This window comes from Arachis hypogaea, chromosome 8, assembly GCF_003086295.3.
Source record: "Arachis hypogaea cultivar Tifrunner chromosome 8, arahy.Tifrunner.gnm2.J5K5, whole genome shotgun sequence".
Lineage (NCBI taxonomy): Eukaryota > Viridiplantae > Streptophyta > Magnoliopsida > Fabales > Fabaceae > Arachis > Arachis hypogaea.
In genome coordinates, this window is record NC_092043.1 from 10,143,999 (window position 1) to 10,160,654 (window position 16,656).

A 16,656-nucleotide genomic window follows, 5' to 3' on the forward strand; every position below is an offset into this window, starting at 1 on the left:
TTTGTTCTTTTTTTACTATTTGCTTTGAACTGTCCCTAACTCCGGTTTGATTAAGAGGATTGAAGATATCTTGGACACATATATATGTTTGAATAACAAAGTATTTTACAGAGTTATTTAATCAAATTTGTGGTTAAATATTTTTTTAATAAATTTAAAAATTAATTATAATGTAATAGTATATAATTAATTATTTGTATAGAATTCTTTTATGAAAATTAAATTTTATTGTTAAATTTTTTAAAAATATTTTTACAGCTATTGTGTGTATATTTGTCTAAATATTTAGATGATATTTTTTATTTGATAGAAAATCATAATCAACTTTGATCAATCAAATGGAGAGTTGGACACCGATTAAGGAAACTCCCATGTCAATAATGAATAATCAAAATAACAATAAAAAAATAAAGCAAAAAGCGCAAAAGAATTAATAAGCAAAAACCGCGTATAATGGTGGTTGGTGGCAAACTGGCAAGTGGCAATGGAGTAAACATCTGTAAATTCCAATCCCACGAAAACGCCACCACACCGCACCACCACGGACCGGAGTGAGAGAAAGTGAGAAACAAAAGAGACGCACACAAATAGAAAGAAGCATCTCAATCTCCCAAAATTCACTTCTCTTAATCTCTCTCTATCACGCCATTCCCGCCATTTCTTCTTCGCCATCGTTCTCGCTCTCCATCCCATTTCACTTCCCCTTCCTCCTTCCCTCTGTTTTTTTTCCCCTTTATCCAGTTCCTTATCGCCACCGAACAACAATTTCGGTTTCAACGTATCCACTCGGACCAAAATTTTGATTCTTTTTCACCCTACCAATTCAATTCCTCTCATAAATTTAACAAATTATTTCGTTTCAGCTCTACCTAGCTCAACAAAAACACCTTTTTAGTCCCTTTTTTGTATACCCTAGATTTTACGTTTGATTGGTTCATTTCTAAATTCTGATTATCGTTTAGTCGCTAAAATTCTAATCTTTCCCCCCAAAATGGACGAGTTTGGCGTGTTGACCGAAAGGTTTGGCTTGAAACCGCAGGGAAAATCGGCTCCGATGGCCTCATCGAAGCGACCCACAGGTGTCGGTGGATCCCAACCTGGAATCAATTCGTTCAATCACCCCAAATCTTCTTCCCAAAACGGATCCAGATCTCACCAACACTCCGATTCTGATTTCGATGGCATTTTCAGCCCAAGCAACAATAAGAAAACACAGAATTTCGGTGGCCTCGGCGATGGCATTGACGATATCTTCGGCCCGGGCGCTAAATCTAATACCAGCAAGGGTTCTTCCTTCGATTACGATTCGATATTTGGCGGTTCGAACAGGCCGGTTTCGAAGCCTGCTTCGAACAATGATTATGTGAACGACATATTCGGTGTAATGCCTGAGAAAAAAGGCGTTGGTGTTGATGATCTGTTAGATAAGATTGGAGGGTTAAATTCTAGTACCAGCAACAAAAGCTCATCCAATGTGAAAAAAGCACCTGATTTTGATGAATTGATACCTGGGTTTGGTGGAAGCAGCTCTTCAAAGAATGGGTATGAACTATGGAAGCTTTGATTGCTTGATTATATGTCCTGTTGTTGTTTTTTTAATTGTTGAGGTAACTTGCAACATTAGTATGATTTATGCGTTTGAAAGTGTTGCACTTCCCTAGGGTCAAGCACACATGTCTTTTAGGTGCAAATTATTGTTATCTTCTAGGCTTCTAATAATTTTTATTTTGGTATATTAATTAGATTTCTTATGAAGCTACAGAATAGGACTGCTTACTAGCACGTGGTTTTAAATTGTGTGTGTGGCGGTTAACTTATCTGCATTGAGTATCATGTGCTCCCAGCAAGCTTTGGGAGGTGTTTTGAGCATCTTCATTACTCTGTTGGTAAAGTTTACTGATATGTTGAGGATCTATAATGTGTTATTTATATATGCTGGTATATTATGCTGGTGTAAAATCTTGTATTTTAGGATATTAAGTTGGAGAAAATGTGGAAAAGGACTCAGCTGAGAACTAAGTTTTACATCTTCTGTGACTTATATTTCCATGAGACATGTATTTAATAAGGTTATATGAATTTGGTTTGAGCAACATATGTGAAATGGGAGTTCTGTTTGTTACATTGTTGCTACCATATGTTTCTTCTTTTTCATCTTTTACATCTTGTAATGAATTCAGACGCATCCCCACCTGATCCTTGTAAGGGTTTCACAAGTTTGGATGAATAACTTTCTTTTCTTGGTTTGTGCATTGATTGATCCTGGACTTGAGCCTAGTCGTTGTTCCTAGTGGTGTATCAAATATTCAAATTATTGATGCAATATGGGAATTTAAAAAAAAAAAGAAAGAAAAAAGCATTCTGGCAAATTACTTGGTACTATACTGCAATCTACCATTTTACTTTTACTAGTGATTTAAGCTGCTTATCACTTAAGTAAAAAATAAATGCATGCAGATTTTGTGGCCTTCTTTGTTGGTAGGTGTGTCTCACTTATCCATCTACTCAGTCTAACAATCTCTTCATGTGTTTTTTTTTTTTCCTTATCTCTTTTATTTTGTACTTTTCAGAAGAGCAAGTAATAAGTCTCCTAAACCAACTGCCACTACAAACAAACCTGCTGCCGCCTCTCATGATGATCCATTTTTAGTGTTTGAAACCACTTCACGCGCAGCATCTTCGGAATCCTTCTTTGACTCTTTGGAACAGATTAATAAGTGGAATAATTCCAAAGGTACAAGAGACAGCTCTGGTGCTTCCCCAATATTAAGACCTCCACCTAAGGCAACAAATGTTACATACTCAAATAAAGGTTTTTCTGAATGCTTGAGCTAAAAACTACTGCTACCTATCTTTCTTTCTATCACTACTAAGCAGTTTTCTGAATTATGTTTTATGCAGTTAACAGCTCAAATGTATCATCGATAGATGAGCTTGAGGAATTTGCCATGGGTAAGATGCAGAATAATGCTACCAGAAAGGCCAATATAAATACTGGTGACACTAAACGAAACTTAGCTGCAAAAATCAACAAAAATAAAGGAGGTCCGGCTGCAAGAGTGAACCAATCAAATGGCGTGGACGATCTTGAATCCTTTTTTGGCACAGGCTCTCGGTCAAGCAGTGTACCAAAGTCAAGGGCTTCAAATATGGTATATTATTGATATAAAACGCTCAAAAGATTTGCTACATTAAAGAGGCTATGTTAATGAATTATTGCTAATGCCTTGTGTAGGATAATACGTTTGATCATCAATTGAATGATAAAGGGAGATCTGGGGTGTCACAAGGGGTGTCACATGGGGTGCCACCTGTTTCCTCTGCCAGTGCAAAGAAACCTTCAGCAGCGACATCTTTTGATGACCTATCATTAATTTTTGGTGGTAAGTTGTTTATGTTTATTATTTCTAATTTTTTTTTATAAGGAAGTGAGTTTATTCTCATCATATCTTCGACTTTTGGCTGCAAAAGGTTCCCCAACATCTGAATTCCAGGAAATTGAAGGAGAATCTGAAGAGAGACGAAAAGCAAGATTGCAACGTCATCAGAGGACCCAAGAGCGATCGGTGTGTATTGTTATCTTTTAGTTTTCTTAATTCCAAGTAATATGGAAAAAGAGGGATCATTAATTCAAATTATGTCATTCTTTAATAATTATATTAACCCCCCCCCCCCCCCCAAAATAAATAAATAAATGAGTGTGCTTTTTGGTTTTCCTCCTACAAGTATAAGAAAAGTGCATTTTTAATACAACAAATATATATATATATATATTTGGCATTAATTCCTTCTGATAATCTTACAAAATCAGAACAAGAAAATACTCAAAATAGTCAATTTATTTATTTTATTATTTTGAGGAGTTAGGATTGCTTATGTTATGATACAAGCACTTAATTTAGAAAATCAATTCTGAGTTTTTTTCTTGAAGGTAAGTTATTGAAAAACCTATCCAAATGCGCCCCTTAGGTTTCCTAAATTGATTTAATAGTCAAATCTTTTAGTTTAATGATCCATATAGACCCGTCATGTGATATTTCATATACTTATGGTACTCTGAACTTAGAACACAAATGATGTCTTCATGGTTTGTACTGGACATCGAACTTGATTTGTCCGTGCATAATAGGTTTATATTGAAATAATCTTACAAGACATACCTTTTCACTTTGCTTTCTATCGGTCTTTTCCAGTTAAAAGCATTGGCTGATATGAACCAGCGTGACCATCAAACTAAAATGGAGCAAGAAGAGAGACATGTAAGCTTTTAGTGTTTTTATTTCAACTTTGATTTATTTCCAACTATTATCATGATGCAATTCTTTTGTTTTTACCTTATATTTTCTCACACTTTCTTGGGGTGTGATTTGATTTTAATGTGGCAGAGAATCGCCGATTATACGGATGTTCAGATAAAGAGATGGGCTGCAGGAAAAGAAGCCAATATGCGGGCATTGCTATCATCATTACAAGATGTATGCTCTTTTGACATTAGTTTTGCATTGCTAATACACCATTCTCTTTAGTTACTACTCTAATGGGAAGTGTAAAGGAAATGAACACAACAAATTGTTTGGTTTTGTTTTTAACTGGGTAGTCAATTATTACCCGCTTCAGAATAGCTATAGCATGAAAGTGTAAGCAAGAATGACCAGATCCTGTCTAGAATATTATTGTTACAAGATCGAAAATTAGATAGAATGCACCATATGTGGTTGAATTTTTTAATTTTTCAATCAATTTATCTCGTTCATCAATGTTTCTGTTCACTATGGTTGTGCTAAATTATCTTCACAACTGAATTATTTATGTTGGTTATAAATGAAGTAGACTACTATTTCATCCCGTCAAATTATGTATTGTTTTAGAAGTTTTTGAGTGCTATAAAAATTTCACTTATTTTATGATTTTATTTCTTAATTGTTTATTTTATATATTATTCCGTATCAAATGCTAGAGCATATTTATTAGCTTTATTGTACAAGAAAATGATGCATTTTCCTTGTGTATATTTTCATTATTTTGTTTCCTTTTACCGAAACAATTCTATAATTTATTTCAGATCTTTATTGTTATTTTTCATTTCTCAAATCTTACCCTGAATTTCATATTCAGGTTCTTTGGTCAGAATGTGGATGGGAGCCAGTGTCTATTACAGATATGATCTCTTCCACTTCGGTGAAAAAGGTTTACAGAAAAGCAACTTTATGCATTCACCCAGATAAGGTCCAACAGAAAGGTGCCACTCTTGAACAGAAATATATTGCAGAGAAGGTTTTTGACATCCTCAAGGTACAAGTTCATACCCTTTTAACCCTCCTCAAATAATCTTTTAAGGAAAAAAAAAAACACCAAGACTATGATATTTATTTGGGTGTGGCCCTTCTCCAAACCCTGTGTTACGCGGGATGCTTGTGCATCAGGCTACTCTTTATTGCAGTATGATAAATATGTTACTTTTTTTATTTTGATGTTGTGATCCAAAACACAGGCAGCGTGGACCAAGTTCAATGCGGAAGAGCTTTCTTAGACCCCCTGCTAAATTTTCTTTGCGAATCATAGCTGTATGTCTAGGACTTGTGCGCGTCTTCAGTTTGAGAATATTCACTTGAATTGTTGGTTTTGTGCGGTTGAGGATATAACTTGGCAAGAGTTTCTTTTTCCTGATGTGTTTATGCTTGGAATGTTCATTTTAAGTTGTATTGTACAGTAATGTACTTAAATGTTCATTGAGGTCGGTGTACAAAATTTGTAGTGCTCCTTAGCAATTTAGACATGCCTACCTAAAATTCAATTCAGCTAGCCCTCAAATTAGAGGTTATCTTATATTTAGATTGTGCACGTTTGCACACCTGCATTTGATATGTTGTATGAATAATATATCATTGATTTTTTATTTATTTAGCAATATTTGTTTGTGATCTCGAATTCAATCAAGTTTCGGTTCCATTTTGTGGATAGGATGGCAATTTTAATTACAATGCGACTCGAGCCAAGTATATTGAGTCTTTGCGTCATAAATGTAACAAATTAATAGATATAAGCTTTATAAGTCATAGTGTCATACCCTATTTCAACGTCGAGATTTTGGTTGGTCAATTTAATATATAAAACAAGAACTGAATGAGAACTATATACATATATTAGTTATTTTACATTCGGAAAAATTACAATTTTAATAAAATAAATCTCAAAAAAGATGCAAATGACAAAATGAATCAAATATATATAAGTAAATTGATTATACATTTGATTTAGTTTGTTAAAGGTAACATATATTTGGAGGTAATTTTGTCATTTATGTCTTTAGGAATTTATTGTGTCAAAATTGTAATTTTTTAGAGGTCAAAATAGTTATTTGCTCGAATTTCTTATATAATGTGGGATCAATAAAAGAGTTATATATATTCACTAGTGACGAGAAATTAAAGTTAGCATGCCATTTGAGATATAAACTATCTCGGTGTAAACAGTGTAAACAAGTACTACTTGCATGTTCTATATAAGCAGAAAATTCTAGCATTCTTAAAGAGTTCTATTCAAACCTCAAATCAAGTATCCCAAAAGTATTCAATTTACCCAGATTTATTAAATCTTAGTAGGGCCAACCTATCAAAGGAAAAAGTTTCAAACATCCTTGTCAAAATACATTTCGGTAAGTTAAAACTTGGTTTAGTAAAGTTTTTATTTTTTAAAAAATATAATATTTATGTTTAATAAATCAAATTAAAAATAATTTTTAATAAATACAAGTAATATAATTCGTTTGGTAAAATAACTTTTAAAATTTAAAAGTACTATAAGAGACATAAATTTAAGAGTTAAATTTAAAAATTAATTAAAATATGAGATTATATTAAATTTTTAAATTTTTAAAAGTACAAGTCAACTTTAAAAAATTTCACTTTAGGTGCTTTTAAAAGTACTCTAATCTTTTAAAAGCTACAAATATAAACACATGATTTTTTTATTTATTAAACACAAAATGAGGAGTTTGTATTTTAAAAAATCGCACACTTCTTTAAAATATTTTACCAAATTAAACCTAAAAATACTGAGATTCAATCACATAAGATCTAAATGAATACGTATAAAGACATTGTTTTTGCTTCATTTGTAACATGTGTAACATTAACAAGGATCTCCTTTCTAATGATGATGTCCATAATATAATACAATGTCCTAACTTCTATGCCATCTTACACATTCTTACTGGCCAAGTTGTTAGTGACATGTTTTGCAATAAGTGATTAATTTGAATCAAACAATTAATTATACCCCAATTCATCACTTCATATATACATTCAATTTTTCAAATTGGATTAAACCCAAAAAAGTCTGAAAGTAACAGTACTAAATAATAATATTTATTGCTTTATTAGTAGTGGATACTACTGTCAATGAAAGCGAGGAAAGTGTATCTGCCTTTCCCATGCTCTTTGGAGATTCTTCTTTATTCCTTCATTAACATTAAATTATTAATTTTCCGTACGTTTTATATATATATAGCTTTAAGAAACATAGAGAAAACACTTTATATGTTGTGGTGAGAAACTTCCTATATCTTCCCACTTATCACCCACTAAAGGAAACCAATAGTCCACACCCTCATGAAGGAAGAGAAAAGCAAGATAGATTTCTCTTTTTAAAAAAAATCACATGATTAAGTATCGGTTTAATTTTGGTGGTGGGATAACAATTACTTAATCAATTATTAGTTTAATTTTCATACAACGAAAGTATAAAAAAAAATTTATAGAGACATTCGTGTATTATTATATTATCAAAACTAACTAATTTTAGAATTTATTACTTAAAAAATTATCTACACAAATGAATTTAATGGGATGACCATATAAAAAATTTTATAAGAAATAAACTCATTAATATTAAATTACACTAATTAAAAAAAAGTAAAAAAATTATTTTGCTCATCATAATACACTTATTTAATAACTAAATTATAGTGTAAATAATCTATTATATATTCTACTTAACATGGTAAGAAAGGTAAAGAGAGAAAAAAAAGTTAGTAAATATGACATTTAAAATATAAAAATAAAAAATATATCCAATTAAAAGTTTTTATTTTTAATGTAATTATTAATTAATAAACCAAACCAAAAAAGTTTTTAAAAATCCAAAGTATCTAGTGATATAGACAATTTTAGTTATGGCCCACCACTTCCTAACTTCCACAACTTTTTTTTTTTTGTGCCGGCGGCCGTTACCAAAAATTAAATAAAAATAAAAAATTATTTAATTTGGAGAGTCAAATTTGAAATACTCAAATAATAAAATGAAATGCACTAACAATCACTAGTAGTGTCTTTTAGCTTATACAAAGTGCAACTACTTCAAGGTGGGAATTATATTGGAAACATGCAAATCCAACTAATTTACTAGGCCTGTTTATGCCAACCATCTGAATTTTAATTTGATCTTAATATTACAAAACATGGGTTTGTTATAAAATGGACTAACAAGATTGGAATAACAAGTAATTATGTTTTCATTAACACTACTAGAGGTGTATAAAAATTGAATCTGATCAATCCAATCCACATATCTAATTCTTATCCGAAAATATCAAATTCATAAATTGTTAGATCAGGTCAAATTAGTCGAATTTAGAAGTAAAAACATGTATATCTAATTCAATTCGATTTGTGTACATTTTAAAATACCACGTTTATTATTAAGTTAACTTTGTTAAAGGACTCTAAATTTTAAGTTATATATATATTTTTTAGTTGCTCACGGTATCTTCTATTTTATTAGATCAAGAATTACTTTATTATAAATCTAAATTTTATTTAAGGGTTTACTATTATTTGCTAATGAGTTGTTGGCTTATTACATATACAAGACAGTATTATTTAAATTCCGACGCTTATTTAAATGAACAAATGAATGGTCTGACTTGGTCAAGATGGTTTAAGTTGTTACATTATTATTGTTGGAAATTATATGAATACGATCCTACATCTTTGTAAACCCTTTAAAGTGGAGTCAGCTTATTGCTTTAATGAGAAGTCTTATAAGGCAATTCTTTACAAAAAGTTTATGGACTCTCTTGTAAAGGTGACTACAATCTTATACATATATATGTATATGGAGGCCTCAAATTAAAGTTAAAACAAATACTACTTTCATTCCCACAAGATTGTAAATACTAAATTAAAATAGCCTCTTGTTCAAGCTACACACTGAGTAATGATCTAGTGTGTGCTACTCAATCTCCAAAATTCAGAGGCAGGTAGGTTGTTGGGCTATCTATTTAAAGAACAAGCAGACGTTTATAATCGTGTTCCCATTACAATAATTATGTGGACCACAATTTATAGCCCATTAATTATTCATAAGAAAAGAAAATTAATATCATTGAAATTTTCTATGCAAGGTGAGGTAGTCTTCATGACACTTTTTTAATTTTTCTTAGAATTATGTACTCATTTTTTTTAATATATATGCTTTGCACGTGCCCTCAATCCAACAGGACAGGAATTAATTCGTTACAAATCTTAGCTTTATTTAAAGGTAGAGGTGGCAACACTATCCAAACTCGTGAGTATCCATCTCGCCCCTACTCGTTCGAGGCAGGTAATTACCCATTTCCGTACTGGAACGAATTTTTAATGGGACGGATTCTTGGACAGGATGAGATCGAATTTAGATTAACCGTTCCTGCCCGTCCTGGTATATATAATATATGTAATATATATAAAATAATTAATAAAATAATTAATAATATTATATCATATTTATATTTACTTTAATTTATATTATGTATGTAATGATAGTTATATAAATTTTAAAATTTAATTTTATTTGTTGGGTTTTATTAATTATAAGGGCGGGACGAATATCCATAAAAGCGGGTTAGAGTTTAACTTTTTACTAGCAGATAAAAGTAAAACGGATTCAATGTGAGTTATTGGAAGGTGAGACAAGATCAGATAGGACAAAAATTCGTCCCATTGTCACCCCTATTTAAAGGTTTATTATTGTCTAATGAATCTATATATACAACGAAAAATTCAAACTTTCGATATTAGCTTAGATGGACTAATAAACTAACAACTTGGCTAACCTCGTTAGTTAATAAATGGTCCTAAACTTGAAGCTCAGACTGATATATATTAAATACGATTAAGGCCATTACTTTACTTTGATGGTACTTTAAAAGCAAAGCAGACCCTTGCATGTTGGAACATGCATGAAAAGATCACCACCAATTCAAAGCACATATTTGTCTCAAATATATAGCTCTGATCTTATAAGCCACTTTGTGATGATCTAATATAAGGAGCCATCACGCTCAAGTTTTGATGGTCCAGATTGAACGAGATTCTATCTTTATTTCAGTGCAATTCTATATATGGACCTTGCATTTTCCCACTTTCAGCGGTTCATGGCTAATGGTTTAAGGTACAGAATATATAACACCTTTTTTAACATAATCAAACCTAAACCATGTGTTGTCTCATCAATTTGAATTTAGAATATGTGCATGTATGGAGAAGTAAGATAAATGTGTTATATTTTTTGTATATAAAGATTTGTCTCTTACTCTATGTTTGTTGTATCAGTAATACTAGGAAAAAAAAACAGTTAGAATTTATCTTATTTAATATATATAACAGTAATATATACAATTAATAATAATACAAAATTATCTTATTTAATTTAATATTTATAGTTATATAAGCATGCAACTCTAGGCATAAAACTGTATTTTGTAATTAATGCTTTAATCATATTTTTGCAGAATGCCAAATTGAGCTCCATCATCATTGAAATCAATAAAAAATCTGAAGATTTTCAGTAAATTTATAAAGAATATGTGTATCATCTCTTGTTTTGATGGTTTTTTTTTAATTATAAAAAGAGCAATTTTTATTTTTATTAAAAAAATACAATGCGCCATAACATTATCCAAAATATTCATATACTAACAAAATTATATAATGTATATACATAAAATATAAAATAATATATTTATTCCGATTTAATTAATCACACTATCTAATTGCAATAAAAACCACTAATTTTTAATATATTATTTAAAATTACATGAACACATAAATTACATAAATCTCACTTTAATTTAGTTGTATTTTATGCAATACCAAAATGAAATAGAAGGAGAATCTAACACAATAAGTCTTTGAACTCCAAACCTCTTTTGCTTCATTTCTTCCACTTTGTATTAGAACTCAGAACAAGTTACAAAGTAAGAGAAATTAAACATTAAAAAAAAGGATTGCTAATTAATTAAGCAATAAACAACAAGATTACCATCCCAGCCAAGGCTATATAATATAAACATTAAAAAACAAGAACTTCAAAAACTTGTATTAACTTTGATATATATATATATAATATATGATTTTTTTTTGTTTCTTGTTTCTTAAACCTTCCTATATGAAAATGGTAACCAGAGTGTTATTTATTGTTCCATGGATGTTGATCAATATTCAGAACCAAACAACTTAATATCATGAAGCTGATCAACAATCCCAGCAATGGATCCAGCAGCAGCAGCAAGAGAAATGACAAGGCATGCAAGACTAAGAACTTGAAGACACACCCATTTGGTGCTCCATTTCGGTATTCTCTTCTGAATAATATACATTTGAACCGGAAAATAAACCGTTAGAGGCCAGAATCCAAGAGCACCAAGAAGTCCAACAATGTTGTTGAAGAAAGGAAGCAACATGGATATCAATGTTGTTAAGATCACAAATCCTGTTCTCCATGTTAGCCTGAAGAGATTGAGCTTGTATGGTTTGGAACAACCTGGGACACAGATCTCGCTGTCTTTGTTAATGAAATCACTGTCTGGGAACTTCTTGCTTGCATACTTTTCGATGAAGGCGAAGAGGGGTTGGCAATACACTTGGTATGCTCCTACAAGGTGGATTACTATGGCAATGTTGGCTATGTCTAGCAGCCAGAAAGGGTTCGAGAATCCGGCGTCGGTTAGCAGGTTTCCGGGGGCCTTGTCCCCGAACGCCGCGTAGCCGAAGCAGCCACATAGCATGTAGAAGAAGGTGGTTACTGCCACACTGATGAATGTTGCTTTCTTCATTGTTTTTGCCTCTGATGGTGGGGATTTTATTGTGTCCTGTTTCACATACCATTGTTATTTCTCTCAAACCTTCAATTTTGCTTTCTTTTTTTTTGAATAAATAATCTTTTCGGTCCCTAACTATTTGTCTAAAATAATTGGTTTAACTGACTGCTGATACGTTAATGGTCGTTTAAACCAATTACTTAAATAGTTGGAGACCAAATAGAGATTTTCGAATGGTGAAAAATTGATTTATCGTTTAAAAAAGTATTATGCGAATTTGTTTAGTTCATTCTAAATAACTAAATTAATAGTATTTCAATATTGGGAGATTTATTAATTACCTGAATTTCAATAAGAATCATGGAGTATGAGTAGGCAAAGGCTATGTCACCAAGAGCTTCAAAGGTGTTCCAAACTTTTTCAGTTTCAGTGACAGAAGGACCAACTGTCACCCCTGTTAGGCTTCCCTTAATCACTTTGTTTTCTGTTACATAAAACCATTGTTGTAGTGAGAGACATTTCTTTCTTTCTTTCTTTCTTTCTTTCTAGTACTTCAATTTCAATTTAATCACAAAATTTAAAGAAATTATGATCATAGATTGATACCTATAACTTTAACAACTCCAAGGCCAAGACCAATTGTTGAGTATGTGAAGGACATAACAGCAGCTAGAATTGAAAGCCACCATAACTGATCAAAATCTGGGATTTGAGAGAGAAAAAGTTCAGCTATTCCAAATGCAATTGTGTAAACATTGCCATTGGTATGGCATGGATTCCTTCCTCTGCTTGCATGAACACAGATAGATTTTCTTACAGCCCTGTTTGATTCAGAAACCAAAATTACATCATTTTCTTCTCAAAGTTATTATTATTACTAAAAAGGATCTTAAAATGAAATTAAACTCACCCCATGCTCTTAGCAGAAGCTATGGTGTAACCAATGGCTACTCCAAAAAGGTTAGTATACTGAACTAGCCCACAAAGCTTGACCTTCAAGCCACCTAAAACAATCACCAAAGTTTGAACCTTTTTAGAATTTTAATCACAACCCAGAATTTATTTTCTTCATTTTTTTGGTTAAATGGACTGAATATATAATTTTATTTATCATCATCATTATTATTATTATTACCAAGGTTTGCATGAACCGCATCCATGTAAGTGTAGTTTCTTTTTCCGGTGACAGGGTCGCCGGAACGGTAACAAGCGGCGAGGAGTGAAGAGGTATAGTAAGTGACCAAGGAGAACAAAATCATGACGGCCGGTCCGGCGATCCATCCGAGCTGAGCTATGGCCCAAGCCAGGGACAACACCCCTGACCCTATCACAGCGGTTATTATGTGGGCGCTCGCCGTCCACATCGTACCTGAGGCGATCAAGAATGAGTACATAAAAAATTAACAGGTAAAGATTTGAAAACTCAAGTGCAGTTAACTTTACGATGAAGATATAAAGCTAATTACATCTGAGTTTCCACCAAAGAAAAAATGAGTACATGAGATGTTACTACTTACCGGATCTTTTGAGGCGGCCATCGTCGTCGAACAACTTGGAGCCTCCTTGTTGATGCATGTCAATGGAGAGATCAAATGATTGGTGGTGGTTCTTGGCGGTGGGGGTGGCGGTGGCGACAACCTTCTCAACCATGTTTCTTAATTATTATGAAAAACAAGACCAACACAACAATAAATAAGGCTTTGTTTATTTATTTATTGTTTGTGCATGCACTTTGCAAGATGAATATGAATGTATAGAGGTAAGGTTTGAAGAAGTTAAGGGTAGTTATGATGAGAAACCAAGGTTTTATGTTTTATGTTTTAACTCCCCCCAATGACACAACTTCCCAGAAAATTAAATCTTGTTGCAACCTTAAACCATGTGTTAGGAGGTTCAGGCGAAAATGGTGTTCTTGAAAGTCAAAGGAGGGAATTGAAGAAGAAGAAGAAGAAAAACAACACGAGAGAAGTGCCTCTTGTGTTTGTTTTTGGACACAACTCCAATTCTCACAAGTCTGTGGAGTTATGCAATGAACAAAGGATAGGTTTGGGAGCATATAAATAATGGTGCCATGGCAGAGAAGAGTTAATATTTGAGTGAGAGAGAGAGAGAGAAAAAACAAATATTGTTAGATTCCAAAGTTTTTTTTATTTTAAATTAAATAAATATATGTTTATTTGTTGATAAATAGTGAAGAAGTTGTGAGAGTATGAAAGGTGGTATATGTGTTTATGATAATTTATTTATTTATTTGAATTTATTTAATTTAATCTATTGACTTGTCTTAATCGTTGGTAAACAATTTGGCATTTTGTTTTCTTTTTTAAGAATGTAAGAAAATGAGTTTGGCTTAATTTAATGAGGCATGCAATGTGAATGCAATCAAGGAAGTGAGACGCACGTGATGTTAATGACCAGGTGTCAACTATTTCCACGTCAGCATCTAATAACTTATTTAATCTTTAAAATTAGGTGCCATCATACAAACACAAATTAATACAAACACAAATTAAATTAACGTGTTTTAAAAAAATATTGTTATCAATTTATGAATTAGATTCGAGTAAAAAGGGAAATAGGTTTGTTAGGTTATGGGTCAGTGTTGGTGTGTTAATGTGGTATTTAATAAGTTGAAAGTTGAAACACTGGTTTGACTAGAAATCCCGTGTAAGAGGGCATACACTAGTTTGTGTGTGTCTCAATCAAATTGATTTTCATTCACAAACCGCTTGATTTGTGTGTGTGTTTCGTGTGGTTACTGCTTAGTAGTTATGATCCCACTTTCCTATCAAATCAAATAAGCTTCCTTCCCCTTTCCTTTCTTTATTTTGTCTTCTTCTTGGATTTTTCTTTTCCTTTCCTCCCTAAATCCTAAATCAGAATTCTAACCTTAACCTAATTTTGCTATCTAGTGCGGATAAAATTAATTTGAGTTAGTCGAGTAATCAATTTATTCATTTATATAAATAAGTATCAAAAATTTAAATTTTGTCTTACATATATAATAATACTTTTTTAATATATTTTTAGTATATAATATAAAGATAGATAAATTTATAAAGTAAAAATTTAGATGTAGTCAACTTCACATAAAGTTGATAGCTGAGAATTGTTAGATAAAAATTTAGTCAAATAATCTAACGGCTCTCAATTATTAACTTCACGTGAAGTTCACTGCACCTGAGTTTTATCAATTTATAATTATGTTTGATAGCTGAAATTGTAATAATTAGAAGTTCGATTTAATTTTCAATTTTTTAATTATAAATTTAAATAATTCAATTAATTTTATAAAATTTTCGTTAAATCAAATAATTTTATAATTTAAATTTCTTTACGTTTTATATTTTATTATTTTTAATTTTACGTAAACTTTAGATTTTTTTTATTTCTCATGTTTCTTATAAAAAAAATAAAAAATTAAAAACACCTACATCTGAATAGCTAAGTCAGATAACAATAATGCTATGTTGTTTGCTGTGTCTAATTTACCATGCAATCAATGTTCCTTCCTAAAATTTTTAGAACATGTTTAAGATTGTTTTCCTCACAACAGTCCCTTGTTTTATGAAACTAACTAATCACATCATTGCCTAAAACTAATTAAAGTGACTATACTATTACTATATATAATTATTTCATATGTTTAACTTTACCAAACTACAATTAATGAAGTTATATATGGTTAAAAACTTCAAATATAAATTCAAATTAATTTTATTAGGACTATAGTAGTCTCTTATAAAAGTGTTATTAGTATATAATTATGTAGCAGCATAATTATAGATACTACTACATCTATAACCCTCTTATTATTTTTTATATTTTCAACAACACATTTTAAATATGAATTAACAAACAGTGATGATAGTATGCCAATACATTATGCCTAAATTAGAAATTAATTAATTAATTAATTAAAGCTTAATGATTCTCATACATACCTTGATCTTATTAATGCAATGGAAATAGCACAGCAACACACCACCAACAGAAGCTCTAGTGATACTAATAATAATAATAATAATGAAAAATGTTGGAATAATAATATAATAAAAAAGGGATATGATTTAAAATTAATACTAAGGTAGATAGCTAGGTATATATTGTGCCTATAGTGTATTAACCTCTCTACCTTATATAGTGGAATTAATAGAGTTATAAATGTGAAATATTATTTATTATTGTATATATCTCTTTAAAGGACCACCCTAGAATAAAAAATTCTAATATGCAACGCCTCTCATCCACCCTTACTGAAAGAGAGAATAAGGTTCCATTTCTAAATATTCATTCATTCTTAGAAAAAATGAATGAATAAGCAAAGTGCCACATTACAAGCATATTTAGGATCAATTATTTCGGTCAAAATTTGTTTTCTTTATCTTGATGACCATCTTAAAATACTCTACAAAATTTAGCCACCAACAATTAAAAAAAATTAATTTAATTATTCCCATAAAACTCTTACAATTGGTTGGACAAGTTGCATCTTAATGATTCTTATCTTTTTGTCCCCAATAACTGAGGAAAAATTAATTATGTAATTAGCCAAGTCTCTTGACCTATCTTTGAAG

At 31.1% G+C, this 16,656-nt stretch overlaps 2 protein-coding genes across 3 annotated transcripts; one reads left to right on the forward strand and one right to left on the reverse strand.

Moving 5' to 3' along the window:
• The first annotated feature begins 316 nt into the window (after positions 1 to 316).
• Positions 317 to 5,933, forward strand: LOC112706030 (uncharacterized). The gene is made up of 9 exons (XM_025757112.3): positions 317 to 1,542; positions 2,571 to 2,812; positions 2,902 to 3,152; positions 3,236 to 3,383; positions 3,472 to 3,566; positions 4,194 to 4,259; positions 4,386 to 4,475; positions 5,116 to 5,292; positions 5,492 to 5,933. Exons 1-9 carry the CDS (start codon positions 992 to 994, stop codon positions 5,528 to 5,530), a joined length of 1,659 nt encoding a protein of 552 aa, XP_025612897.1. The 5' UTR covers positions 317 to 991; the 3' UTR covers positions 5,531 to 5,933.
• A 5,099-nt stretch (positions 5,934 to 11,032) lies between these two features.
• LOC112706031 (amino acid permease 3) lies at positions 11,033 to 16,213 on the reverse strand. 2 transcript variants are annotated; one of them, XM_072200572.1, is made up of 7 exons: positions 16,024 to 16,213; positions 13,597 to 13,733; positions 13,215 to 13,448; positions 12,990 to 13,083; positions 12,686 to 12,900; positions 12,421 to 12,563; positions 11,033 to 12,130 (listed from the first exon to the last, which is right to left on the reverse strand). In XM_072200572.1, exons 2-7 carry the CDS (start codon positions 13,727 to 13,729, stop codon positions 11,474 to 11,476), a joined length of 1,476 nt encoding a protein of 491 aa, XP_072056673.1. In that variant the 5' UTR covers positions 13,730 to 13,733; positions 16,024 to 16,213; the 3' UTR covers positions 11,033 to 11,473. The 2 variants fall into 2 exon arrangements, with proteins under 2 accessions (XP_072056673.1, XP_025612898.1); XM_025757113.3 differs by lacking the exon at positions 16,024 to 16,213 and having other exon boundaries at positions 13,597 to 14,444.
• Between the last annotated feature and the right edge of the window lie 443 nt (positions 16,214 to 16,656).